At 35.8% G+C, this 27,780-nt stretch overlaps 1 protein-coding gene across 2 annotated transcripts in view; it reads right to left on the minus strand.

Annotated features, from left to right (window-relative positions):
• LOC124630285 overlaps positions 1 to 27,780 on the minus strand; it is a 115,175-nt gene that overhangs the window by 5,384 nt on the left and 82,011 nt on the right. Inside the window, exons 3-10 of one of the 2 annotated variants that reach the window (XM_047164104.1) lie at positions 8,398 to 8,536; positions 6,392 to 6,456; positions 5,427 to 5,565; positions 3,687 to 3,799; positions 1,790 to 1,918; positions 1,301 to 1,432; positions 733 to 952; positions 177 to 322 (exon numbers count right to left, since the gene is read on the minus strand). In XM_047164104.1, the coding sequence (XP_047020060.1) occupies positions 177 to 322; positions 733 to 952; positions 1,301 to 1,432; positions 1,790 to 1,918; positions 3,687 to 3,799; positions 5,427 to 5,565; positions 6,392 to 6,456; positions 8,398 to 8,536 (1,083 nt within the window). Of the gene's footprint in view, positions 1 to 176; positions 323 to 732; positions 953 to 1,300; positions 1,460 to 1,789; positions 1,919 to 3,686; positions 3,800 to 5,426; positions 5,566 to 6,391; positions 6,457 to 8,397; positions 8,537 to 27,780 lie in introns of both variants that reach the window. The other variant, XM_047164103.1, reaches the window with a different exon arrangement.

The following is a 27,780-nucleotide window of genomic DNA, read 5'->3' on the forward strand; positions in this document are numbered from 1 at the left end:
AGCAAATGGTAGTTCTAAGCGACAGAAAGAGAAAGGGCGACGGAAAAAGGCGATTCCGTGCTGCCAGATGAGGCCCAACCCTTACTTAAGGGCTTTATTCTGCTTCTGCTCGACATCATCCAGCGCCGGTACAGCACCACGCACAGGTAGCGACACACACGGGAATTGCCACTCACCTACTAAAGTAACATAAGGCGCAGTGACCGCGTTGAAGTGGTGCGGCGAGCACGCGTCGTCGGGCCGCGACGTGGGCGCGCCGCGCTGCAGCTCCGCGATGTACGTGTCGCGCCGGTACAGCACCACGCACACGTAGCGGGACACACTGGAATGTGAGATGACAAAAAACTTAGGTAATGGATTGTCGGTGGATATAGGATAATACATCCAAGAATCTGGAGTCTAAACCTGGAGAAGAGGATTTCGGCTGAGATTTTCTTGCAAACTTTGTAATTTTGTACGCTGTCTGAACTGCATTATAAGCAGCAATCTGATTTGTTTGGCCGAAAAGCATCTCTCTTGCCCTGGCAAGTTCTCACTCAGTTTGACCACAGACAGTTTCAGACTCTATAACGTCACATGCCCAGATCGGAGGGTATGGAGAAATCCCCCAGCCAGGAAAGCTATCGCTGAATGTGGACTGTTTTAACTGTTAGGGCAACTTGCCAGGTAACTGAGCTTTGTTCAAAAGTCTTTAGTTTACAAAGTCACAAAGGTTAATGAAAGATTTCTTACCAATGATGCTGCCAATGCGCGACCAAAGCCACTGAGTTCCCGCTCGGCGAGCTGGCCTTCACATTGACACAGTACACCTTGATATCAGCTCCCGTCTGGTTCGTTATCCTGAGGGTCGCGTTCCGCTGGTAGAACGTGTAGTTGCTGGTGAAGTCCAGGGTGTGCCAGGTGTGGGAGAACGTCATCCAGGAGGGAAACTGGCAGTTGAAGCGGACTGATACTGGAAGGAATTCCCATTGATCATTAGCATTGTCTCCTACTGTCTGTCTGCAATTTGGACCTATTTTTGTCAACCTAGCGTTAGCTGCCACACATTATGATTGATAAGTTTTCAAACTGATTCAAGAGTCCAGTCCCGTTACTTCATGAATACGAAATTCGTCTTTTATTTTGATGATCGTGTGTTACCACAATCGTTATCATGCTGAAAAATTGAATCATGTGATTAATGCAATGTAAAGAAAAAATATTTTTAATGTTCATGACAAGAGAATAGGTACCTTAAGAATTATAATATAATCAATTGGAAATATACTCTCTACAGACAGCAGAACCGACAAAAACTTACCACGTTTAAGAGCCATAGTCCTGGATCCCTCAGTAGCACTGAAGAGTCCATTGCAGGTAGCGTCTCCTGACTGAGCGACCCTGTACTCAACTCCCCCCGGTGGGACGATTTGCTCCTTCACAGTACCAGTGGCTGTAACACGCGGGTTCAGAAGTAAGTCTAAAATTGGAGAGGAAAATATTTGAAGCCCATGAGTGGAAGAAATAGGGTGTGAGACCTGGTTCTTTCAATCGTTGGGGTAAATAAATCAGAGTAGTGCAATTTTTGTACTGAGAACTTGATTATCTATGAAACAAATGCTCTAAAAATTAAAGAATTGCTGCTACTCTGATTTCGTTAAAAAAACTTAGCAAATAAAGCTCAGAAAAACATCTTCAATGCAAATGAACTGAACGTTAAACAAAAAATTGCAAAATTAAGATAAGGAAAATGAATGACAAATTCAAAACTTCAAAAAATCTATATAAAGTCTTCTATTCTTCTATTTACCATTCGTCTTCTCGTAGACGAAGCATCGGTACCGGTCTTCGTTGCTCGTGGCGTGGTTGTGATGCAGCTTGCCTACCAAGAAGCGAAGACTGCCTTCCTTCCACGTAGCCAGGCATTCTAGCTCTTCCACTGCAATAATAAAGATACAGATTAACAAAAATATTTTGAGGCAAGTGAAAATTCTTAGAGGCATTAGGGATTTTAGCTGTACACTGTTTCGATAATAACCATATTGATTTGTTAATTTATGGAATACCGGTATAGAAAAGTCCAGTCGCATTATAAAGAGCTAACATGAAAGTGACAAACAAAGACGTCTAGACGAGTCCTAAGAGAAAAATAATAACAGCTCCCCTATAAATAGCAAACGAACTTCGTTTAGCAACACTGCTGTCCAAATGGCGTACTTGAAAGCCATTCTCATAGTCTGTTAACTTCTTGTTCGAAATCTACATCCGAGAATAGACGCACAGTTCTCAGTTGACGTAGACAACTGAGATAGACGACTGCACGAATAAAGTTTTATATAGATACCGCTGTCGGCGTAAAGGGGAAGTACTATGGGAATTGCTCGGAAATGTTCCTTTTTGAGCAGAAATACTTTTTTTTGTTGCGTGTTTTTTTCTCTTCTCTTGTTTTTTTATTACGCTTTTGAAGTTTCGCGTTTCCCTTTTTTTGTTGCAATGATGTTTATTATTCGAGAGAATAATTTGTTCTTGTTTTTGAAATGGGTCATTTGCTGTTGTGTGGATATTGTCGTCGCAATCGCCCTGACTAGCTGTTTCAATTTCTTGATTGGCTACATTTTCCGCAAATGGTTTATTGACTTACGTTAGGTCAGGAAAGAACAATGTCAGGTTTCGGCCCACCCAATCAACTTTTAAAACTGAATTCTCACGGACACAAAGTTCTTTACTACAACAATTTACATATAAAATACTAACTTCTTATAAAATAGTTAATTGTTATCTAGAACTTTCCCAAAAAAAAATATCATGTTAATAAGTAATGATTTTGTTTATCGAGTTCAGGTTTTTCGTTTGAATAATTTGGTTTTGAGAAGTTCAATGCAAAAGTGGAAAACATAGAAAAGCTTCTGACATTAAACTACACAAAAAACTGTAAGAATTTTCACTGTACATGAAATATTTTTATTGAGCCTAAGTTACTATGGACGTCTAACATTGTTCTTTCATTATGCTACCTTTTCTGAACTTTTTAACATCTTCAAAATAAAAAGATATTCCCAAATCAAAGATTTCATAAACAGATAAACTTTTGCTTATTTCAATTGCCTATCTAAATCTACAGCTTTTAAAACAATAAGCCATTTACAAATGAGTCAGAGCTATGTCCTTAAGACAGCAGTTATTTCGGACAGCCGCGACCGCGACTATATCGAAACAATGGCTGACACCTAAGCTGGAACTGTGCCCGATCCATTTGTAACAAGACGGGTTACGTCTAAAATATACTAATTGTTTTAGAGACGAGGGAAACTTCGTGATTGTTAATCTAACATTTGAATGTTGATGTGAAGAGGAGAGAGAAATGGAAGTATATATTGCGTTGATCACAAATAAATTTGAAAAGAACTGGAGGAACGAGAATAATGTATATAAGTATTCATTATGTTTAATTTGCAAATCATTCCCTAAAGATTCTGATCGCAAATAATATTGCTGATTTGCGAACTATTTTGCTTTTCCTTGTGTAGAGATACAAACATTATGTTTAAAAGCTTGGTTTTCACCTGCGTATACATTTTTAGGAAATTCAGGATCATAAATTCCAAAGATTTTTTGGTTATTGTAAATAAATGAGCTTTTTTCAAGAATTATTTACTTAACAAAAACACAAGAAAGTGTTTTCAACATTTAAATAAATTGTTACTCACCCGTGCTTTCAGAGCCATAGACATCAGGACAGGCCTGGTAATTGAGGAGCAGTCTGGAATCTTCTGTGCAGCTCTCTATTGAAGACACGGGGCTCTTGCAGTCTCCGTGACCCCTGGAACATGTTGCCGTTTGAATCAGCCGTTAAGATTGCGATTGAAGACGTATAGGTAAATGAAGAAGGAGGGACTGTGTTATCCTGTTTGTCAGTTTGTGACCAAACTTGTTTGCTTGTGTGCGGAAGCTTGTGAGCGCGAGTAGTGGCCGAGTCACCAATCACGTTTACACACAGAGACAAGTAAGGCTCACTAGCTTTCATGAAATAAAACGTTAATTAGCGAAAAAAAATAAATTTCAAAATCCTCAACTCCATTGAATAACCATGACAAATAATCCATCACTATCAAACCCTACTTGGTATGACGCTTGATCGGTAATGTATTACCAGCGGATTTTAATTACACGTCATTACGAGCGAAGCTGTGACGCTTGTCATGTCTTAATTGCTGTCAGACTGGCATCGGCGATGTGGTGAAATCATGACGTGTGAGGACAAAGGATATAGGCACACACATAATTATGGTTCTGGGAATATTATGAATTTATTATTGACTAGCTTTCGTGCCGTCATCAGTTTCGCGCACATATCGTCTCGTGGAAACTACTTCACGCACCCAGATAAAAAATATACTCTATCCTTTAGTCGATAAATAGGCTACCAAACACAGTTTTTTTTTCAAATGAAAGCAGTATATTGATTTCTGACACTTACGCGAATATTAGACATTTAAATAAAACTACTTTTACGGATTTTATCGCGTTATATTAATATTACAACATATTAACATAACATATATACACATAACATGTCAAGCAAGTACTGCACGACAACAAGCTCCGAGTACCGCGCCCTCGTCGCAGAACCCGCGTGAAACCAGCCACAGATGAGCGTCTACCTGCTCTTCTTCCATACATAAGAGGAGTCACAGACAAGATTGGCTACATCTTGAAGCGAGCTTCAATCAAAACCTACTTCAAGCCGCTGAAGAAGATCAGTCAATTCTTACCACCTGTCAAGTGTCACATACCTCTACAAGATGCGGGTGTATACAAGCTTGAATGTGATTGTGGTCTCTCTTACATAGGCCAAACTGAAAGAAGCATAGGGACCCGCGTAAAAGAACACATCGCCGATGTCAAAAACCGCCGTTCCAGACAGTCAGCAGTTTGTGAACACACACTAGACAAGGCCCAGCATTACATCAGATTTGATAAACCACAAGTCCTTACAAGAGAAAACCGATTCCTACCTAGGATGATTCGCGAGGCTATTGAAATTAAAAAACATCCAAATTTCAATAGAGAAGATGGCTGGTGCATACCACCTGCTTGGAATCCCATCATATAAACTATTAAATCAAAATCCAAGCCTACAACTGCTCGACCTATGGATACAGTGAGCTCGTTTTGCGTGAATCGGATTGTCAATAATAATCAACAAAATGTAGGGTAGCTGTTTGTAACTAATATATCAAGACGACCAACACCTTAGTCTGCCCGTGACCATGGATGCTGTAAAGGATCCGAAACGTCGGGATTAAATAATATTAATATAACGCGATAAAATCCGTAAAAGTAGTTTTATTTAAATGAAAGCAGTAGTTCCTGAGTAGTAATTTTAAGGTAATTTCAAGACAAAAATCTGTTGCTACAAGTTGTCCTATAGATCTAAATCCACTTACCTATTATAAGTAAAAGAAAATGGCCCTTTCAAAGGGCAGTCGACGGGATCGGCGTTCTCTCTGAACATGGAATATAACAGCGCGTCTCCCGTTATCAACGAACACAGGTGTGGCAGCGCGTCTCTTCGGTGGCAGAAGGCTGGAAATTATAATAAGAAAATAGGAGCGCAGGTAGAAGAATGATCATATCAATTGTACTTTCCTTTATCAGTCAAGGCATGTTTCTGCAATAGGATTTTTTGTGTTAGAAACTAATTAGGACTTGCTTTTTAAGCAGTGCCTGGCTTGGTACAAATTGTTTCAATTTTATAAAATGTAACATCTGTGCAATATATAGAATACTGATGAAGAATTGAATATAATAGTACCTATCTATCTTTAACTTAAAGGTTACTAGACTACTAAATAAAGATTGTGGGCTAGACGTAGTATAACAGCTATTACATTTGATCAATAACACTGCCACCAATTTCGAAGACGTCATTACGATTATAACCAATATTACCATAATAACAACGTCGTATATACCATAACTCATTACTCAACAGTCCATGCTAAATAAAGACGAATGGTAATGTAATTCATTAGTAGGGCCTCGCCAGAAAATTAGCCGACCTGTTTATGAGCTCAGTAAACTCCCTTGGTGGTTAAAGTAGTGTGGGGACACCGTTAACTCGTTCAAACTTGATGTATATGAGCGTCGAGGATTCTACGCTAGGGATGATCTATGGTATTATGGTTTTTTACAAGTATATGCAAATATTCTTTATAGGATTATTAGGAGCGTCAATGAAATGAAAGTTTACGCCTATAGTAATTGCAGTTCCGAACTTAGCTATTTGATTCTTTGTGCTTTTGTTCATACCTGACGGACATTGACAAGAAGCTTTGCTAAAATGGTTAACTTCGGAAATGAAATGCAAAGTTATGTGGTGGGAATTGTGAGAATGGTAAAGTATACTTACTTTCTTTATACTGAAGAACGTTTTTATGTTTTTCGTGCATCACAACACAGCGGTAGCAGCCTTTTCTGGAAGTAAAGAAAATCATGTTTAACTACAAGATCGAACGTTATAAATGTAAGGGAACAGGGCTTTGTCAGATAACAGTAATAAAATAGAATTAGATTCTTTGATTAAACTGGTTCAATTAAAAGAATCATACAACTATCCTACCCCCACCAACACGCTTTATCTATGGCTAACAACAGTGATCTAGTTAAAAAATATACATATAACCTAGAAAATAAAGAAGCGACCAAATACAGGAAGATGCAATAAAAATACTAACACACGAACATTTCGTATCAGCAGGAAAATGTGTGAATTTACAAGAGTTTATAAGGCCGATATTAAACCTTCTTTGTGGGAGCTGACTGGCCACTAGCGAAAGATATGGGGCAGCAGGTAACTCGATAGATTCAAGATTTGTTGGCACCAGACACGAACCGGTATGCATTGCGGGGCCGACGTAACATTGTTACAAAAAATCTATGGAGGCACGTGATGTTTGAAGGATAATACTAGTGGAAAATTTACGTGATTTTGGAGATATTTTTAGGAATTAGGTATTTGTTTGTGTTAGGAGAGTTAATTAAATGGGTACATAGTGGTGGGACCGGATAGTGTCCAAATATCGTGGCTATTTTATAATTATCATGCTTAATGCTCATACACATAATTGTATTCTCAAATGTCATTAAATAAAAGCCAACAATCGAGAGTAATAGTCAAAACTGACGAGTTATGCTTTCTACTCGATTTAACGGAAACTTGGGCTTATCCTGAGGTAGTTAGTAGTAGGAAATATAGGGCGCCAGCAGGTAATGCAGTAGATTGAAGATTTACAGGCAGGAGACACGAACCTGGTATGCACCACTGCAGAGAGGCAAGATAGAGGCAGAACTCGTCAAACCATTTTAAACTTTGGATCGTGACGTTAAAGTCCATTTTACATTGGTTTTTTGATGCTATTGAAGAGGAACTAAAACAAAATTTATTCAAAAGAAATTACATCGTAAGTTTGGCTAGCTTCGTATATTTTAGAGCCAGATGTTTGAAGTCAATTCAAAAATATAACTGTTATATCAACTAGAACTAACTTTGCGTATAAAACTGATTTCCAGAAGACACTAACCCCATTCCCTATTTTCATTCAGACTAAAAGAAAGTCCCAAAACACAAAACAGGGCATTCAACATCCAGAACAGAAAGTGATAACCCAGCAAAGCCGTATAAGATATAAGAACGAGACGATATGTGCCTCCCCTTATCACGAGCCGCTAAGCGCTTTCGATAAGACATACAGATTGAGAGATTAAACGAATACGACGCAAGCCAAACGGAGAGAAAAGATACGGAAGAGAAATGATCGAGATTTGCACCGAACACGCGTTTAAAAGTTTTATTAAAAGATCCGAAGATGAGAAATAGCAAGTGGGAAAACTTTTCTGTAGCAAACATGAGGTAAACAAGATTCCCTTTCTTTTTCGAGTGTTCCCTTTTGTTTTAATTTAATTTCTTTTACATCGAAACAACGGTACAGGCTGAAACAATCGAAAAGATTTAAATGGAAATGATTCTTGGTTTCCGAATTCCAATTGTCATGGAATTTATTTTTGGATTAAAGAAAAAGGATTTTAGGGCACCAAAACTGATAGTCATAATGCAGTATAATCGATTCAAGTTAATATTTACTTCCTCGCCTAAGACGTCGCTTGAACGTAATTATGTAGTACCTTTTTTTCGCGCACTTGTAGTATCTACATATTTCTTACAGAACTTTCGATATTTTTTACGCTAAATACCACATAATTTTAGTCATCCCCCTTTCGATTTCTGAAAAGACTGGTTGTTAGAAGCGGCCTGCGTGCAGCATCTACTTGCGAATTTTGTCAGATCTTCAGACCACATTATTGGTTACTATCCTGCCCTCCTAAAAATCTTTTAGTTAAGAATATAAAGCTACTTACTCATCAACTATAAGAAACTTGTCCCCTTCAGAAGACAAACACCGTCCCTTGTTGGACAGTCTGTCGCTTTCAATGAGGATTGGCTGGATCACTCCTGACTGGAACCAGCGTCCATGCCACCGAGATGGAAAAGCGCAACCTGGGGACAAAGATACATTCGGTTATAATAAGATAAACTTTATCTATTGTGATACTTGATAAAGAAAGTATGGGGCTGAATCGAATAAACCTATCCGTTTTTGAAACAGTTTCCTAAAGATTTGGTAGGTACATAGGTAATATTCAGATGACACTGCCAAGAAAGTTTTTTACTTTCTTCTAAAATAGGGACTTTTTTCTGACTATTGACAAATGACAATCCGTATAATATACCTGAAACCTTCTCCTAAGTATGACAAATAATATGCTGAAACTTGAATCAAAATCGGTTCAGCCAAATGTGGGATAATAGCTTACAAATTCACATGCAATTAGCTGAAACTAAGAACCTCTTTTTTTTTGAAGTCGATTAGAAATATGTCTGTGTTGTGAACTTCATAAACCACATCAATTACAGAAAGTAGTACAATTCATTCTAATTTCAACCGCTCAATAAATATCTAAAAGCATTCGATTGCTTTACCACCAGAACACAAACCGTTGCAGATAGTACTTAACGTAATGAAAAACTGCAATATTGATCGCTTAACAAAATGCTTCCCACACGATGGTTGACGATTGCTAATGAGTTTACGTTTATTAAGGTCGGTCATTAATACCGATTGATTACTTTCTGTCTTTTAGTTTGATGGGAATGGCCCTGTCTCTCTCCCATTTCATTTGTGGTATATATTTATTGATGGTGTAATTTTATGGTGGTATGATGTTCTCATGTAGGATAGTGCAGTTGAATGCTCGTTAAATGTTTGTTGCAAGTCTTTATCTCAATGGTTCCAGGATGTTTTTGAATCTAGAGATGCAAAGGTCTTTGGAATATCGTATAAAAATAGCTCATTTTGTATAGGCTTCTGGCCTGATGATAAATAATAATTATGCAGGAAAGCAAAAACACTCCAATTACTTAAACAAAAGTGAAGTTCAGTTTTTTTATGAAGCGTAAAGAAAAATGGACTTTTAACTTTATGTCCGCCAAATGAATTTCATTCAAAGAATCATAGGAACGACTCTACATCAGATTATGGATAAAACTGTGGGAAATATGCAGCTAGTTTTAGACCTCTTTATTCACATTACAAAAGTCCTTAATCAGAAAAGCTTGAACCGTTTTCAATATCACCCCAGTATTTCACAAAGTGATCTAAACCTTGGTCGAAGTTTTAATAGAAATTAGGTTAGAAACTTAACCGCCCCGCATGCGTTTAAAATATGCAGCTCACGGTGTTACCAACTTGGGGTTGATTTAAATTGGGTCCTAAGTAATAATGTGTTTAAATGTTAAATGCGAATAAGTAGAACCGTAGGAGGGAGCTGTGTTTAGTGTTATTTTAGGGGATTGAGTTATATTGATAGAGGATGTCGTATAGGTAGAGGTTATTTATTTAAAATATTATGTAATAAATAATAGAACACTGCAGTGAAGATAATAGGCCTTTTTTTTTTAACGACGCCAAAAATCATCAAATGACCCCTCCCGCTGTGGGTTAGCAGCGGAGAGGGAGTGTCAGACTCTTACTGACTAAAAACCGTCGTGTTCCGTCATAGGCCTTTTGTGTACCAGGGCCGCGGTATCTCTTTCGAACAACCCGCAGCCCCGGCAGGCCTTGGCCCTGCTTGGCGCTGGAAGATTATAGGGCTCAGACACACTATTTATTTGACCAATATTAAGATTGTCTTTAGTGTATAGTTAACTAAGTGCAGACTACAACCAAGAGATTACTTATACTTCATCAGCATCTGGCTAGCTTTTTTCCAAGTATGTTTGAGTCGGTTTAATTTTACTTGTAGTGACTGCGTATCTGAAACCCTCAATTCTGTAAGCCACGGAATCCAAAACCATTTTGTAAGTACCTATTATAAATAATTGTGGGCTATTACATATGATCCTGTGATTATTTACACCCATGTACGTAAGTAATACATCAATTTCCCAATTACCTTAAGCTCTTCACAATAACCACTGTAAAGAATACCAATAATGCACCAGCCAGCACTAAGTGCAAGCAATTGCTTCTCACATTGGAATCAACAAGGCACTTTCACACGAGCCATTGTATTCTAATCTGGAGATTATTGCGTTCATTACGTTGTAATATCGTCACAATGGGCCTTAACAAGTCGCTCGTTTGTACACGGCTTATGGTAATAACGGTTCTTTTTTTAAATGTACCATAGAGTTTGATTGTTCAAAATTTTGACAGTTACAAGATTGGTATTAAAAACTTTTTTGTGGTCGCTGTTTGTGGGTCTTTGCATTGATGTTGCTGGAATGGTAAAAATGGTGATCAATTAACATGTTACAGTAGTTACATTATTTCTACAGGCATGATCATTCAAAGTATATCAGATTAATTGAGAAATAGCTAATTCAAAAGATAATACAACATTAAAACACCCTTTCACATTTGCATACGACGCACGCTATCTAGATCAACGTACCCGATGTCACGCTTACTTAATTACAGAATTATGTTAATAAATCAAAAGCGGAATGCCCCTTAACCGAAATTAAGTAATTAACTTTACGCGACCAAATTGGATATGGCTCGCGAGTGTTTGCGCGGGGCAGTGTCGAGAGGGCTTTTTAACATGGCTGGTTTGCAGTTAAGGAGCATACGATCGCGTTTGTAAACACCATTCGAGCGATATTGCTGTACTTTACAATATAACAGTTAGTGAGAATTATGGTGTAGTTAAATGTTGTGATTTTGTAGGTGTGGTTTTGTCGTCGTCATTGGCGGATTAAAGGTTGGTCGAAGAAAAATTTAAATTGCTTCATTGTCTTCTTGACACGTATGGGCAAAAGGTACGGGGTAAAGGGGGGGGGGGGTAAAGGGTACGGCTAATACCGTATATTGGTGTTATTATCATGTATATCACCGTTTAAATATTTAATAATCATTTGCGTCAATTTTTCACTTTTCCACTTAGAGGAAGCATGTAAGTAGGTTCTAATGAGCCAAAAAAAAATAACTATGCGATATGACAATCCTGTGACTTTTCTCCTGCAGTGTTATGTATTAATCAATAAGTGTTGTTTCTATAAACTTAATTTTGATAACGTTAGTAAAGTATATAAAGATATATAACGTTGTATATAACCGATAAAGCTCTTAATGGATCTCGTCACGCATCCGATGGTATCGCGGTCACGTTACATGATTTAAGTGCTTTTAATTATTTGAAAAATCTAGACTTCATTATAAATCGATGTCTATGATTAAAGTCGTAATGCAAGAAATTAAAAATCTCATCCCAAAAAGTACTCCCTAGTTTTTTAGATACCTAATCTTCTTATTTTTTTTTAACGTTGTTTATAATAAGTACTGGCTGTTCTCTAGGGTTACCCAGGTATCTTGAGGAAACACCTTTCTTAGACTCTCCACAATCTGAGTATCAAACATTTAGATCGGTACAGTGATAGTATAACAGACAGAGTTATGTATTTGGCATTCAATTAGGAACACAACATTTTAAAGAAGAAATATCGTATCAGTATCTATACCTCCAATTTTAAAAGTTACCTACGAAACACTGAATTTCATTATTATTTATACAGATATTTATTTGTTTAAAATGTTAAAATCGTCAGTTTGAATTCGCAGAACTCTTCGTCTGCTGCATGTTAATAGCCATTGCGAATAAATAAAAATAACAATGCAAACAACCTATAAAGGCTTAATCATACTGTCAGGTATTTTTTGTAAGTAAAACGTACCTATATTTATTTTTTTAACTGAATTATTGGTACAAAATAACTATCAATTTGTGAACTATATTGGAAAAATTAATTGTTTACTGTTACTGAGACAAGACAGAAATTATCTGAAAAAAATAAATATTAGTAATTAGCTGTTCGCTGCAGTTTCCGTTCTGTACCCGATTAAATAAATGTTTACTGTAAATAAAAATAAAAAAAAAAAACTGTAGATGTTTACTGCAAAAAAGCTTTTTGTATTTTTTGAGTGAAAGAGTAAAAAACAAACGTATTCATCCAAACTTTAACGTAGAGAAGATTCTCAAAAAAATATTTTGCCCCATTATAACTTTCTTTTTTCACACTAACTCAGAAACTATTCTATTCAATTAAGACCATCCCCAAAAAGTCCAACAGCATTATTTTGGAAATCTGACCCGCTCCGCAATTCATTGTGTATGCCATTCCCCTGAATTCGGGGGCTCATACAAATTGAGTTTTACGCCGCGGTCGCTAACTACCCTTACAATAATAAATGAATCATGACATACAGGATGCTTTTTTTCGACAGCCGACGTTTGTATGAATACAATCGGCTTTATTTGCGTATTCTGTTGTAGTTTGTCGCTAAAAATATTATAATTGTGTCATCGTGTTGTTTTAAAGGATATTTTTAAGTGGTATAATTGCAGAATTTGTGATATCTCATTAGGGTTTATTAGAGTAGCATGGTATGAAAGCTCTAGGGAGACTTAGTTCCCATTCGCCACCTTGAGCAAACGTGGTAACTAACGGTAATTTTTAATCTATAGATATGTGAAGAGACCTATGCCCTGCAATGAGACAGTAGAATGGTTAATAGCGACGCCTATCTTACTCTTCACCTAATTTGTTTGTGTAGGAACCGAAAGGAGATGGCCAAATTTTCATAGTAAAAAAACCCAGAATCGACAGCAACGAAATGGGTACCAATGGGTTCATTATGATAGACCTTTGATGGTGCCAAAAATCCAGTCTGTAATCCATGGGATATAGGAGCTATATCATATTTTCACAAAAATAGCTTATGTTGAATTTATGTTGATTTTAAAGATTATTTACATAAAGGACCATAAAAAACACTAACGTTATACATGCGAAGAGTAACATCACCATAGTTACAGAGTTTGCCTGGTAATCAAAACGTCTTGAGTTTGAGTTTTGACCCCCACCCATTGCACTATTGACATGAACCTCTCCATATACCTACGACTAAGTACCGGCCTTACCTACTTGAAGAGGTTTCCCTGTTATGTGTAAACTTCTGAACTGGAAAAGGTTAATTAAAAAAAAAAAAAGTAAAAAAAATTTTTTTTTTTAGCTTTTATTCACATAAGTGAAAAGTTCTCGTCAATGCGCATAATATAAGCCCAAACACGAGGTAGTTAATATTTACCATTGCCGAGTTCCCTTGACCTTCTCTCTTCTCCATCATCAGGTCAGCTCTAAACCATCACTCGTGTATAGTGCTATAATAACAGACATATGTACACCTGAGTGTAAAGTTTTTACCCTATGCGCAACTTTTAATGAACTGCAAACAGAAAAGTTAAGCTTTTTATGTACTAAAATCTTCTTGGAAAAAACCTTGTAAAAAGAGAACCCCATGGTTTTTAGATGATATGAAATACTTTTTGTAATCTACACATTATACTGAATCCAACCATACATACGAAGTTTCTGTCGAATCTGGGTTTTTTTTTGGCCATCTCCTTTCCCATTTTGATCACTCATCTCATAACATTATATCTATTGCTTTATTTTATCACTAGCTTCCGCCCGCGGCTTCGCCCGCGTAGAGTTCGGTTATATCGCGTTTCCAAGATAATTCTTCAAAAGTCCGGGATAAAAACTATCCTATGTTCTTTGTCAAGGTCAACTCTATCTCTGTACCAAATTTTACTAAAATTAGTGCAGTGGTTTAGACGTGAAAGCGTAACAGACAGACAGGCAGAGTTACTTTCGCATTTATAATATTAGTAGGGATAATATCAGGTTAATGTTTTTAATAATGACGTAGTCAAAGGTTATATAAGGGCAGAGTAAGGTGAGGACTAAAATAATGGCTGGCGGTTAGTCTGTAGTACACACATTAGTTCAGAACGAATTCTGGGATAAATATCGTTAGACATGAGAGTAGATGGGGCATTTTAAACTAAGTAGAAATCATTTTAACTTGTAACAAAATAGATAGTTTTTATTTCTTAGGAGTTTTTGAGGGAGTTAAATGTTCTGAGTTAGTAGTCAGTGACTAAGGTATGGTACATACGGTCTTCTTAACTTACAACTAGCTTCTGACAGCATTTTCAACCGCGACACATTAAAACTAAGAACACTGCTGAACTATATTCCGGAGTTAGTGTGTTATGTTACATAAATATGTATACTTAAGTAAGTACGGTAAAAAGATAGTTTTGCTAGTTGTAGTTTTGTTGCGGCAGAAAAATTATACATAATATATTGTTTCCTTCTTTAAAGAGACTGCGTTGATTGTCACCAACCTTTCAATCTATCATTGACAAACAAAGTCTGTTCTATAAAACTTTCTTCAACACAGCGGACTATTGTCGTAGGCGAATTCAGTGACATTGTTAATGTCAATAAAATAAAAACTTATATATTAACAATAAAACGAAAAAATAAACGAATGAGCATCAATTATTTGATTCGATATCATTCGATCTGAATGAACATCATTAAAATTGGAGCGAAATTATTGAAACAAATTGGAGCCACAGTGGCCCAATCAATCGTGTAATATGAAAGTTGATATTCTCTATCAAGATACTAATTAACGATTTTATGTTTAAAATAAATTATAAGTAATGAAAGCCCGTTTATTTTTTTCTGACAAAGTCTTTAGTGGGAGCAATTAAGACAACAAAAGTTAAGGAAGAAAGGAACTTGATTCCTGTTTTATTTTAATTGTATTATTCCTGTTCGATTACAAAGGCATAATATTATAGAGACATAATTTGGAAGGATAGAGACGTTAAGAACTCTCTGCAAATCAAAATTCGACTACATTAGTGTATTTTGACCGAATCAGGTAACTCATAACTGTGTATATGAACCTTACAAAAATAGAACAAGTAAACAACCTCTTTAGAAAACATCCACCATTATTATTATTATACTAAAATGAATAACACACAATGCACACAGAATACAAGTTCACTTTATCAAAGACACGCCAAGAGTGTCAACGAGAAGAGCTCCCAAAAAATTCTTTATACGCGGAGAAAAATAACGTGAAAAAATCTATCGTGTAACCTTGTTCGGCGGTAAATCAGTGTTGCCAGCCCACAATACCTCCGTACAAGGCTACGGCAGATAATAAGCCTACATCAATATAACACGCAACTCCCGAGTTGCCGACGAAATTGCCCCGACACCCGGCAACTTGGCTAATTTCTCATGAAGAGGATCGGGAGGAGCTTTTAGAGGGCACGATTGAGTGGAGTCGTGGTCGTGTCGTATGATTAAATGGTGCAGAATGTTGGTCATATTGTAGAATTAGGCACAGGCGTTATTAATACCAAATCTATCACTTGGTATGTGCATCTTAGAAAATTATTACAACATGTAAAAAAATGCAATTAAAAAACGGGATACTTTCAAGTGTATTTATGTATATTACTGTTTACTTAATAATACTTACTTTATTTTTTGAACAGATTTAACTAATTGCATCATCACCTCGGTTCACAGCCGTGTCGTGTCCTATAAAAGTCCTGAAATTCACCGCCCTGGGCTTAATTTGTTTAAATCAAGCCTTAAGACGCAACATTTTGTTGCTCGCTCGTGAACAGTAGTAATAACGTTAATATTGTGCCATCTTTACGAGTTGAATGACTGAACTGTTTAATTTCATTTAATGTAATCGTGTTATATGCCTTGATGAGAAACGTTGCAATGTTACGTTTTCTTTTAAGTATCGTATTTAACAAAATACGCGCAATAAAGCACCTATTTACTTTATAGATACGAATCGGACATTGCATGTTCGATTGCAACTCAGGCAAGTACATAATGTTGGACTAGGTTACAAACCAATTTTGACATATCAAAATCAACACATTTGAACCGTAAAACTTGCAATCCTATCGATATATCAAAGCAATAAGCTGAAGAAAGACCTTGTAAGGAATTAGATCCGTTTACAAGGCGATAACTTGTCTATCTCCAATGATTAATGGCTCACACCCTTTGCCCTTTGGCGTGAAGAATTTAGAAAGTTCCCAAACGCAGCAAGGTCGGCCCAAACATTTATTTTGCCCAACTAATTGCTTATATTTTTTGACAGTTTAATTTGATGATCAGAGGATGGGTCTTAATTGGACCATTTTATAAGTTTCTTCTTTTTGTCTTTTTTATTATCATGCACGGTTGCAAACCTGCAATTGTTTGAAGGGCAAGTTAGCAATAACCAACATAGAAAGTAAAATGCAAACCCCGAATAGTTGTCAATTTCTTTAACCTCAAAGTGCATTTAGAGTACCTCATTTCAAGGTACCTTACTTTAAAATCTCTCAGAATAACAGTTTTTCTAACAGAGTTCTTAAAACAATTTTAAAGGCTTCAGAATAAAGTTCACGTAGCAAGAGCGTTCACCGAAGCGAATGGTATACATGGAAACAGTATAAAATCAATTGCCAACTTAAAATAAAGAACGGTCCCGTACTCAAGACTAAGTGTGTTCTTACAGCGGCACCTTGGAAGCTATTTCGCCACGATATATTCCGGCTATTCGACACTGAATGGAAATTAATGATGGCTGCCGCAGACCACCTGACTTTGCGAAAGTGGGCCGCCATTTTTTTCTATATTTTTTTTTTATAGACGCCAGGGGCCGTTTGGTTTATGGCGTTCAGCCGTAATGCCACCTCTGTTTGTTATTGCGAATTCTATTCTTTGTGTAATAGAATAAATAATGCTGGCTGGTTTGAATGTTTGTTTAGAAGCTTGAATGTTTTAAAAAAGGAAATTAAAATGGTTTTATAAATGGAATGTAGAAGTTGTTTTTTTTTTTAAACTAAGGCGAGAAGTTTTTAGAGGATTTTTGTAGGTAGGTATGTGCTTCTAATTTTGATAAATATTAAACCGTAACTCGAACATAGGAGAATATACAGACATAGTGAATACTAGTTACGTTTGTATTCCAAACTGCAAACGTATTAAAGGAAGTCGTAAACACGTTTTATGGTTAACTCACAATAGTCCATTGTGTACCTTACAATATTCAGGTAAACGACATTACAATTTACAGCACAATCTCTCATAAACAAAAAAAAAAACAATGATAATAAAAACAAATGTTGCCACCTTACTCAAAAAATGTGTTGCAATAATTCACACATATCTTTATCGAGTAGAACTCTTTAGTAACAACCTTTTTAGCCACCTCGCGCTAAGTCCCGGGGGATCACTTGATGTATTCACAGTTCTCATAAAAAATAGCCACGCATTAGCCGTAAGTGATACTTACGCTGTACCTACCCATTTTTTCTGTTCAACTTGATTTATACATAAATATTTGGGACGTAATTTTTATGCTGGCAACATTGTTTTGCGAATTCATTTGAACTGTTACTGTATTACTGTAAGGATTTCTTTTTAAATGCTAAAGATACTGAAATTCTGCTTCAGAATCTTGTACGGAATAAAACGAATGCTACTGCAGTAAGTACTCGATAAGGAAAAGATAAGATCCATATTTTAAGGAAATCGAGTTTGCAAAACAACAGGAAAGTATGAACCCATGTTTTATAATTTCCCTTTAGAATTCTTTTGAGACGGGGTTTATTTTTACCAAATTATTTCTCCACACACATCAAGTGTTTCGACCTCTTTACAGCCTGCACCTGGCACTCGCGATTTCAAATCTCGAACCAGCATTTAAACTTTTATCAACCCTTGATCAACAGGCAAGGACCATTCATTACACAGCCATAACTCAACCGCGACAACATAATTTTAAATTACGAACATTTCAAATCTCCATGTATTTAATTTTTCAACGGAATACCACCAACGCAGCAGAATAAATTTCCCCGTAACGTATACTTAAAGCTGGCATGCTCGTAAATAAATAGCGGATTCGTAGGGGAGTCTAGACCGATTGATGGATTTTCTGGCTATCGAAATTATGGGGGTCCGTAATTGGCGTTTAGAGTCGTTTAGTCAATAGGAAGATGAAACTTGAATTGATTTTTAATAGCATAGCAAGTTGAACAATTTTTATAGTCATGTTTGATTTATTTATATCAAAATGAAAAAAAAAATGTTATCATCAGTACATTAAAAACACAGTTGTTAACCATATTTCCACAACATTGTTTGAGATAGCCAGTTATTTTTGGTAACAGAACTTATTGAATTTACAAATGAATTGAATTGCAAATTGAGAACTGAATTGACAACACTAAAATTAGGAAAATGAATACCTACAGAAAGATATTCATTCGGATTAGTATTATTGTATCTTTAAGTATCTGAAACCTCTTGAATTTGTCCTAGAAAGATCTTAAAAATCGATGTATTTTTGGAACGTTATTTATAACTGTTACATCAAAGTCATGTCAGTATTAAAATGACAGCTTTTTAACTAAGAGCAAACTTTCAAAACAATAATGCGCTCGAACTTAAAACAAAGCTTATATTCTAGTCTAAAACACTCACAAAACCTACTAGTGATGTCAAAAAGCACTTAGTAGAGAACCTAAAACTAGGAATACACGTATAAATAGTTTAAATCGTAGCAACCCTACTTGAACATGGAATATTAATATTTTTGGCTCAATGCAGACGTGACGGCCGAACGAGCTAGAATGTAAGGCATTTCTTGACCGCTACCGTACATAACAGTAGGTACCATACTATACATAAGTTTAGTATTGGATTCTACCACGGAGAACAAAATGTCTAGCGGAGATGTCATATCGCACAAGCTCTTAAGAACTGTCGCGCCTAAACATGGGTGTTCGTTGGACGAAGAACATTAGTAGCTCCACCCTCATACGCCTTTTTTGGATCCCGCCTATGTTTATAAAATCCATATCACCAATGAATAAAGACCAATCTTTGACAGATGTCTCAAGAAACCCGAACCTGCTTACCGTACGATACTTGGCCTACAAGAAGGCGCCCGACCTACCTGCCTTATAGCATATCTGCTCATGTTCCTTCCTCCGAGAATTGTACGGACTATTTATGTGATAGATATTGATCGGAATCATTGTGCAGTTTTATGTGAATACTCGTTTTATTTTTGAAGTATTTTGTGTACGTGTTTAATCAGCGATTTTTGGTTTTGTTTTAGTTTATTGTTGAGCTTTGTGTAATATTGTATTGTAGTATTGTGTGTATGTAGTTGCATATTTTGTTCTTTTTAGAAATGGGATATTATCAAATGACGCCTCTCACTGTGGGTGCAACGTGAAGGAGTGTCAGACTTATACAGACTAAAACCCACCATGTTCCTTCTGGTGCAGTTCGTGTACCAGGGCCAGGGTAACTTTTTCCCACTGGGGTGGGCTTTAGGTGTAAAGGCCTTGCAGAGCTGTCTGTTCTTTGAGAAGCGCATAACCCATTTATCGAGAGGAAGGCTATAGGCTACTTTTTATCCGGGTTCGTGCAGAGGTTTCCACGGAATGCGGGTGAAACCGCTGGCAGAAGCTAGTTATTTTGATATAAAAACTGACATTAGCTTGGTTTACAGTATAACAGCACTTCTGTTAAAATCTTAACTGCTTTACGGTTGCAATTTAATCCGGCAATACTAAACAAGCTAACTAAACGTAACGTATTATCTGTATAAACTAGACTGTAATGCGGGATCACCGAGCTAGCGAAACGGCTATCCTAGCTCGTATCTCACCAATTTATGACTGCGTTCATCTGAGCTAATTTCTGTTTATTACGTGGCGTGTTACAGGAATTGTTGCACTGTGTTTAAAGTTAGTTTTTTATCCGAGTGGGGAGGGTTGTGCCCTAGTTTTTTGGTTGGAGATCACCAATGGATTAGGTTAAAATAGAGAGATAACGAAATGGTGGATGGATTGCATGAAAGACTGGCTGGAAATAATTGCTCTTGTGAGAGACAGACAAATAAGGAACAAAACATAGTGCATTGACTGCAAATAAAATTGGGCTGAGGACAGGAGGATGATGATGATGAATTAAGTAAATAAATCATCGTGGATTTTCCGAGTTCATTGATCTTTCTTATTTATTTATTTATTTATTAGGTACACCAACAGCAATACATACACAGAAGTTATAAAAATACGTTAAAAATTACATTACTGGTATGTATGCCTATTACAGGTATACACATCATTTATAACAACAACACTATTAATATTTAACAAACGTTATTAGTATTTCTGAGCAAGTGTGACTTAAGAACTAGAATAAACTATTTTAATATTTATTGCTATTAATTGCATTCCCATATCTCTGAGATAGTTTTTCTAAATTTTTTATTGGAACAAACATGAATGTCGGTATTCGTTAATTTACAAAGACTGTTAAACTCTTTCAAACGCGAAACGCAATATTTTTATACATACATTTCTGATTACCAAATACTTAGTAATTGCAAGACAAATGCGTAAGCTTTATAAAATATTTTAAGTATAAGCCTAAGATCCAATAAATAAGATGGTACTTTGCCACCTCAGCTTAAAGTAACGACCTCAAAGAGCTAAGTATTGCCATAATAAAATAATGTATTTGTGGAAAGTACCAAGGTGTGTCGCATAAGCTATTCAGAACTGTTCTAGCACGAATACCTACGTGGGTGTTGCCAGTACAGGCATAATATATTGGCTTTAAATATGGTAATACTGCATTATAGTATAGCTGTTTGTTTAAATTTTATATGAAACTTTATGTTGTTTAGTATAGCTTAGCCGGTATATTTAATAATAATATAGTAAGTAATTTTTTACCTTAATGGGTATTGTGGTGCATGAACATGGTAATTTTAATTAAAGTCTGTATAAAGCATAGTTTAGTCCATTATCTGTGAGTTTTAGAACTCGGCTTTGAAAAGCAATGTGATTGTTTAAAATTCGACTCGAATTTCTGTGAAAAAAATAAATAATAATCATAAAGTTATAATTTACAAGTGCTCATTGTACCTAATCCTATAGGTTAGCTTATTTATAGTAATATTAGGTAAATAGTTTGTACAATAACAAACACAAAGCGGAATATTATGAATCACATTCAAACCGCAAATATCACTATCTGTTCTAAATAGGATTCATTGACCTATTAATTTGTTTTCAATATGGTAATAATTTACTAATATCTGCCTGTGGCGTTCCTTGATTATTGTGATATACATAAATATACTCTACCGCATTTACAAAATTTAAAAAATAAAAATTAAATGAATTAGCAAACAATGTTCGCGTATCCGTCTTAAGCAAGCTTGTTGATATCAATTCAATCCTTCTCTGAATGAGAAGAGGGCTCTCGATCTTATCTCATCTGCTTAGCCTTTTCCTAACTATGTTTATAATATAATGATGACCTCTACGACTAGAACAGTGTGGCAAACAAAAGATCAACTAAAAAACAAAAGACAGTCGCTTATTCAAACTAAATTCTCCACTACGTGGCAACCCTTCCTCAAGTCGTCCACATAAAAACGAACTAGTTATAAAGATTGTACAATACTTCCATTACCGCACCAAAAAGGTTCTCACAACATCTGACCGGCACAGAATCGGCAATAGTTTATGTTAAACGTGTTTATTTTAAACAAGCTCGGTGACTAATGATCACTCTTTCTCTGTATGAAAAGAGGCCTGTGTCGTGCAATAGCCCAAAAAAGGCTGGTGATGATGACATCTACGACAATAAAAAGTATGGCAAACAAAAGTTTTACTTAAAAAAAAAAGACAGTCGCACAAAATTCAAACCAAATCCTTCACTGCGTGGCAACCCTTCCACAAGTCGTCCACATAAAAACGAACTTACTTACATATAAAGACTGTACATTAGTTCCATTACCGCATCAAAAAGGTTTTCACATCATCTGACCGGCACAGAATCGGCAATAGTTTATGTTAAACGTGTTTCGTTCGTGGCCAGGTGACAACTGTGACGGTGTACATGGAAAACATTTTAACCCTCAGCCCGTGGTGTGCGGTCACATCGACCCGTGAGCAAATTACGCTGAAAGAATTAGTGGCTATTGATGCTTGGAGTTTGGTGTTTGATTTTGAGCTCTGTTTTATTGGCGTTTAGGTGGGTTTTGGTTTGAGAGTAGTCGTTTAGATACGTGATAATATTTTTTGGATGGTTTTCGATTTAGTTTGTGTAGAAATGAACTCGTTATTTGTTAGATTTTTGATTTTTATCGTATTATAAAGCGAACATAAATATGATGAAACATAAAGTACCCATGTTAAAAATACATTTGTGGTAATGTTTGATAATTTAAAAAAAGGTCATCACTGCATCAGCTCAATTGTACTCAATAAAGCTCTAATTTTTATAATTGGTTATTTTTGTTTAACCGTGCCTTCGTTATTTTTTGCATCACAAGCCGAGTATATCTAATAAATTCTTAATAAGTTTTTTGCAATTAAAAAGTCAGATTCCATTTCAGGGGTCACAACCCATAACACATTCATTGGGTCACATTTTATGTCACTCAAGTCCCACGCATACTGTAAAATATGCATAATTTTCTAATAATAAATCTGTATGGGAGTGTATTTATAATTTTGAAAATACAACGGATTATAATGTTTGTACTGAATTTGTGTAAACAAGGGCTCGGAAATGTATAAGGGGAATATTATATTGCGGTGAGTGAAGGGTTGGGCATAACTGGTGCAAACGTACTGTCAGATGTTTTATCTTGATTTGTTTTTGTAATTATTTTGCATCACTTTTTATAATGTCGCTAACATTTGCTCAGCCATGGCATCGCGGCTTATGTAGGTATGTTCGAGAATAAAGTGAACTTATAACATCAAAATCTGCTTCCGCGATTTAAATACGAGAATGTTGCGTTAAAACAGACGTAAACTATGTTACCAGTAAACCAATTTACAGTGCATTACTTTAACCAATTTACTTTCCAAATATTTATTTTGCACCTCGTAAAGCTACAAAAACACGAGCAAACGAAACCAAATTGACTGTCAAAATGACTTCCAAATCCGAAGCATCTTGTATACACAAAGGGGATAGTTTGAAAATAAATAACAGCGCACAAACACGATGTCTGTCTGTTCGTTTAAAACCACACGTTGACGTAAACGAATGCACTCGGGAAGTCGGGATAGTGGGATACAAATCACTTGACGACCCCGAATTAACCGCGAGACACACTGTTTATTTAGACTCACTTCGATTTGGATACGACTGAAAGACTTCGAAGATAGAAGAGTTGAAACACCGATTTTGTTGTGTAAAGGAAGTCTTATAAAATATAGTAGATATCTAGGTAATTATGCTGATTTTTTACAACGACAGTTTCAACCTGTTGAAAAACTTGCATTAGTTGGCTCTTTACCCTCAAAGGACCATTCTGGTTTGTGACATAAGGACGTATGGAATTCTTCCGCAAGTTTTTCTACTATCGCCACTAATAAGGAGATAGTTCCCATGTATCATGTTAAACTGTTGCCAGTAACTCCTAATCTAGATGAGCATAAACCACTGGGAGGTCGGTGTAAATTACCCAGACATGCGGTTCTTAGAGGCACTACTAACGGTGGTTACCTTTAAAAGCTCAGTAAGGCCTATAAAGGCAAAGCCTGTAATCAAGAGCATGCCTAGATAATGTATTATAAAAAGAGGTTTAAACTCCACGCAGGTGGAACTGGTTTTGAGAATAGAACTTGTTGGCTTCTTTGTTAAGATAATTTTAGAGCATGATACAGATGTTTGAAATTAGTTCTATTGGTATGACATTCACATTGCAGAGACTGGTTCTATTGACTATTTAGTATTACATCTAGTTTTGCCGATTACAAGAATATTTTTTCCGGATTATGTTAAGAATTTAAATCAGAATGGACTTATTTTCGTCAACTAGACTGCTAAAACAGCATATTTTATAAATTATTTGAATGAAAAAAAACTGTTGCCTTCATTCAAGCAAAAACTAGGCTGGTCTACAACTAAGTAAAGTACTACCGTCGTCGTAATCAGTAATATTGATCGTGATATAAGATAAATCAATGCTAAATTTTAATATGGCATGCAGCAGTATCCAATAAAACCTTACACGTCTGCCAATTTGTAACCAACTCAACACAACAAATTAATGCAACCAACATTCACAAAGACAGCCAACAAAATGAACAAACAAAACCAAAATGTCTCCTTACACTATTGAACAAGAATATTAAGACTGACAGTAGCATCTGCGATGAAGCAATTTGCCTGACAAGCTTAGTGATTATAGTTTTATGACCCCCAGAACGATGTAACGATCTAGTAGGGGCAATGTTCGCGAAGGCGTGGAGGACGCTAAATTTTTTAGTAGGCTTGAATTTTTTGGGTTTAAGGTGCTATTTTTTGTTTACGTATTTAAATTGCTTGTGTTATAATTGTAAAGTTAAAAAAATAGGCTGTATTAGTCGTAACTCAACTCAAACACATCATCCTCATCCTCCGAGCCTTTTTCCCAAACTATGTTGGGGTCGGCTTCCAGTCTAACCGGATTCAGCTGAGCTGACTCAACTCAAGCACAATGCTATTTAAATAAACTCGGCGCTCTAATAACTTACATACTTTTTTTAGGACATAAAATAAGCAAATGAATGTAGCTTTTATTTTGTTTTATATATGTGAAACTTGTAGGTAATAAAGACAAGTTTTCAAAATGTTAAATTATACGCATATAGATCTCTTTACATATTTCTTGCGCTTCAGTGACAATCTTTCACATTCCCATGCATTATTTTCATAGACAATGCTCAAATATTGTATCCTACTTCTGTCTCCGAAGCCGCATACCAACAAATATAGACTTCCGTAAATACAAACTATAAACACGTGTAAACGAATCCGAACGCTTTAAGCTTTTGGCCCATTAACAATAATCCTTTTTATTTCCCTGTGAAAATCACTGCCGCAGGCCAAAAAGACCCAACCACCTTCATCTTAAGGTTGAATCTCGCTTGAATTTTTCAAAGTGCAAGAAATGTGGTCTCGTTTATAAAGATATCAAGTTGGTTAGCCTGTGTGTATTAAAAATAAAATTGCTATTATTTAAGTCATAATCTTAAGGGGAAAAAACTAAGCATGGGAAGTGCTTAAGGGGTTGTTATAATGTAGGTAAATTTTTTGTTCGGTTGTTTTATGATGGTTCATTTTGGCGGTTGGTGCCTTCTTAACTATTTTAGGTAAGCCAGTTTGTGAAGATACTGGTTCTGCGAATAATCAATTAGTACTAGGTACTGTGTTAATAGTGATGTTACAAGTTTAACTTAGTCTTTATTTGTGGAGAAAAATATATTAGCGACTATCAGCCACTAAATTTTTATGGTCTTACTACAAAAACTTAAACATGTGTCAAACACTTGTCTAAAAAAAGTGTGGCTGCAAAATGGACCTTATTTCAACGTCGTAATTTGTCATTTTTTTAGACAAGTGATAAACTGACGTTTAAAAGTTTTTGTGGTCAGACGGTGCAGGTTGTTGCTGTATAGAACTTATTGTTTTCAGAAGTCTTTTTATTCAGTACTAAAAAGTAGATTAACAAAAAAATATATCATACTTCCCCTTGAAAAAAAAAAACCATCGTACACTTTTCTCCTATAACATCTGAAGCAAATACCCTTAACACAATCTTAAACTTAAACCACAAAGATAAATTAACTATTAGAAATAGCACTTTAGCTCTTAATAAAATATAATGCTCTGAGCGTTGAAAGTTTAATAATGTATCGGTAGTCATTGTAACGATAATAGAATATATGTATATCTCACTTGTATGCCCTGAGGGTAAGCAGATCTGTATCTAGAAGTAACATGATCTCCTTTTGGCAGTTGGTTTTGTAAGCGCATCAAAATATTGATTTACATTGCATTTACAATATGAATTCTTACATAGATGAAAAAAATGGTGGGAAAAATTGATTCTGGTTATTAAAATGCAAAAACCCAATTTAGAAAATGCTATTAAAATACATAAGTATTTCATAGGTATTTATTACTTTTCCCAAAAAAGTTTTTTTAACAGCAATAACTAGGCTAATTAGGTCTACTTGTGGCCTGTTTGGACGCCTATAAATTAATTTCATTAAAACAACATTGTTATTCCAACACCTAACCATGGACTTAACTATTAACCGCCAACATTTTTCTCCACCAGTCACCTTTCGCGTGTTACCAACCTTAGTTCACTCACGACAATATTCGTTCACTCATGTTCACTCAAATTATTTTCCAAACTTAGCCACCTACTGATTTAAGCGTTATTCTGCAATGTAATTGGTTCATGTTAGTGTTAAATTGATTTTTTTGGCGGCATTGGAAATGTGATCTTATTTTTTAGATAAGAAAGTTGAAAATGTTGATTTTCAGTAATGTATTAATATGCAATATGGAATAAGAAAAGTACACTTCGAATATTTCATAATAATGACCACTTTAGATTTGGGGACAGTCCAGCGTTTTTACAGTAAAATATATCCATTTAGATTATCTCCGACATACGATTTTATTTTATTCTTTTTTTATTAATAACACTCTCCACCACAAAAGCTTATCTCTTGATGAAAGTGACCATAAATTGGGTGGAACTCAGATATTCCCAATAAAAATTATCTATATTACTGGTGATAAAACTAACGCAACACCACACCACGATATCGGTAATATGACGGTTGAATCAAGTTAAAAGAATCATTCATTGTGACTAATTTTATTTATGGACGGCCACCCCTAAAGCATTTATTACCGCGAAACGGTCGAGCCAATAAAACCACTGAATCAAAGAGAAAAAGTGCTCTCAGTTCTATAAATATTTTATTTCGGATAGTGAGAAGTAGGGTGGCCACGAGTAAGTGCCGATAGGAAGTTTACTTTCGCTCCTTCGGGATACAAGATGGCGGATAACGTCAGCGTCGCGCTCTTCAACCGGTGATTTGATGTGGCCTTGGTTTAATGTGTGCGTTTTAAAGATTTGTAATAACGACAAAAGGAGTTTTATTTAAGTATAAAGTCGAGTCAAAATGGACTTTGAAAAATATTTTCAATTATAAGAGCTCATGCGTTTCATTTTTTTTAAACCTAAACCCAAGTAGAAAAGTATTTCAAAGCATTAGAATAATTTATAAAGGCTCCGATTGCTGTGAGCTCTGATTAATAAAAGCTTTCAACTGTCTGCGTTTATTACGCGGCTAGTTTATTTACTTTCCCACACACCACAGAAACTGAGAGAGTCCTTGAAATCTCTCCCTCATGGCCACCATATGTTGGAGCCCGGGGAACTTTTACTAATGTGTGCT

The sequence above is a fragment of the Helicoverpa zea genome, chromosome 5, assembly GCF_022581195.2.
Source record: "Helicoverpa zea isolate HzStark_Cry1AcR chromosome 5, ilHelZeax1.1, whole genome shotgun sequence".
Lineage (NCBI taxonomy): Eukaryota > Metazoa > Arthropoda > Insecta > Lepidoptera > Noctuidae > Helicoverpa > Helicoverpa zea.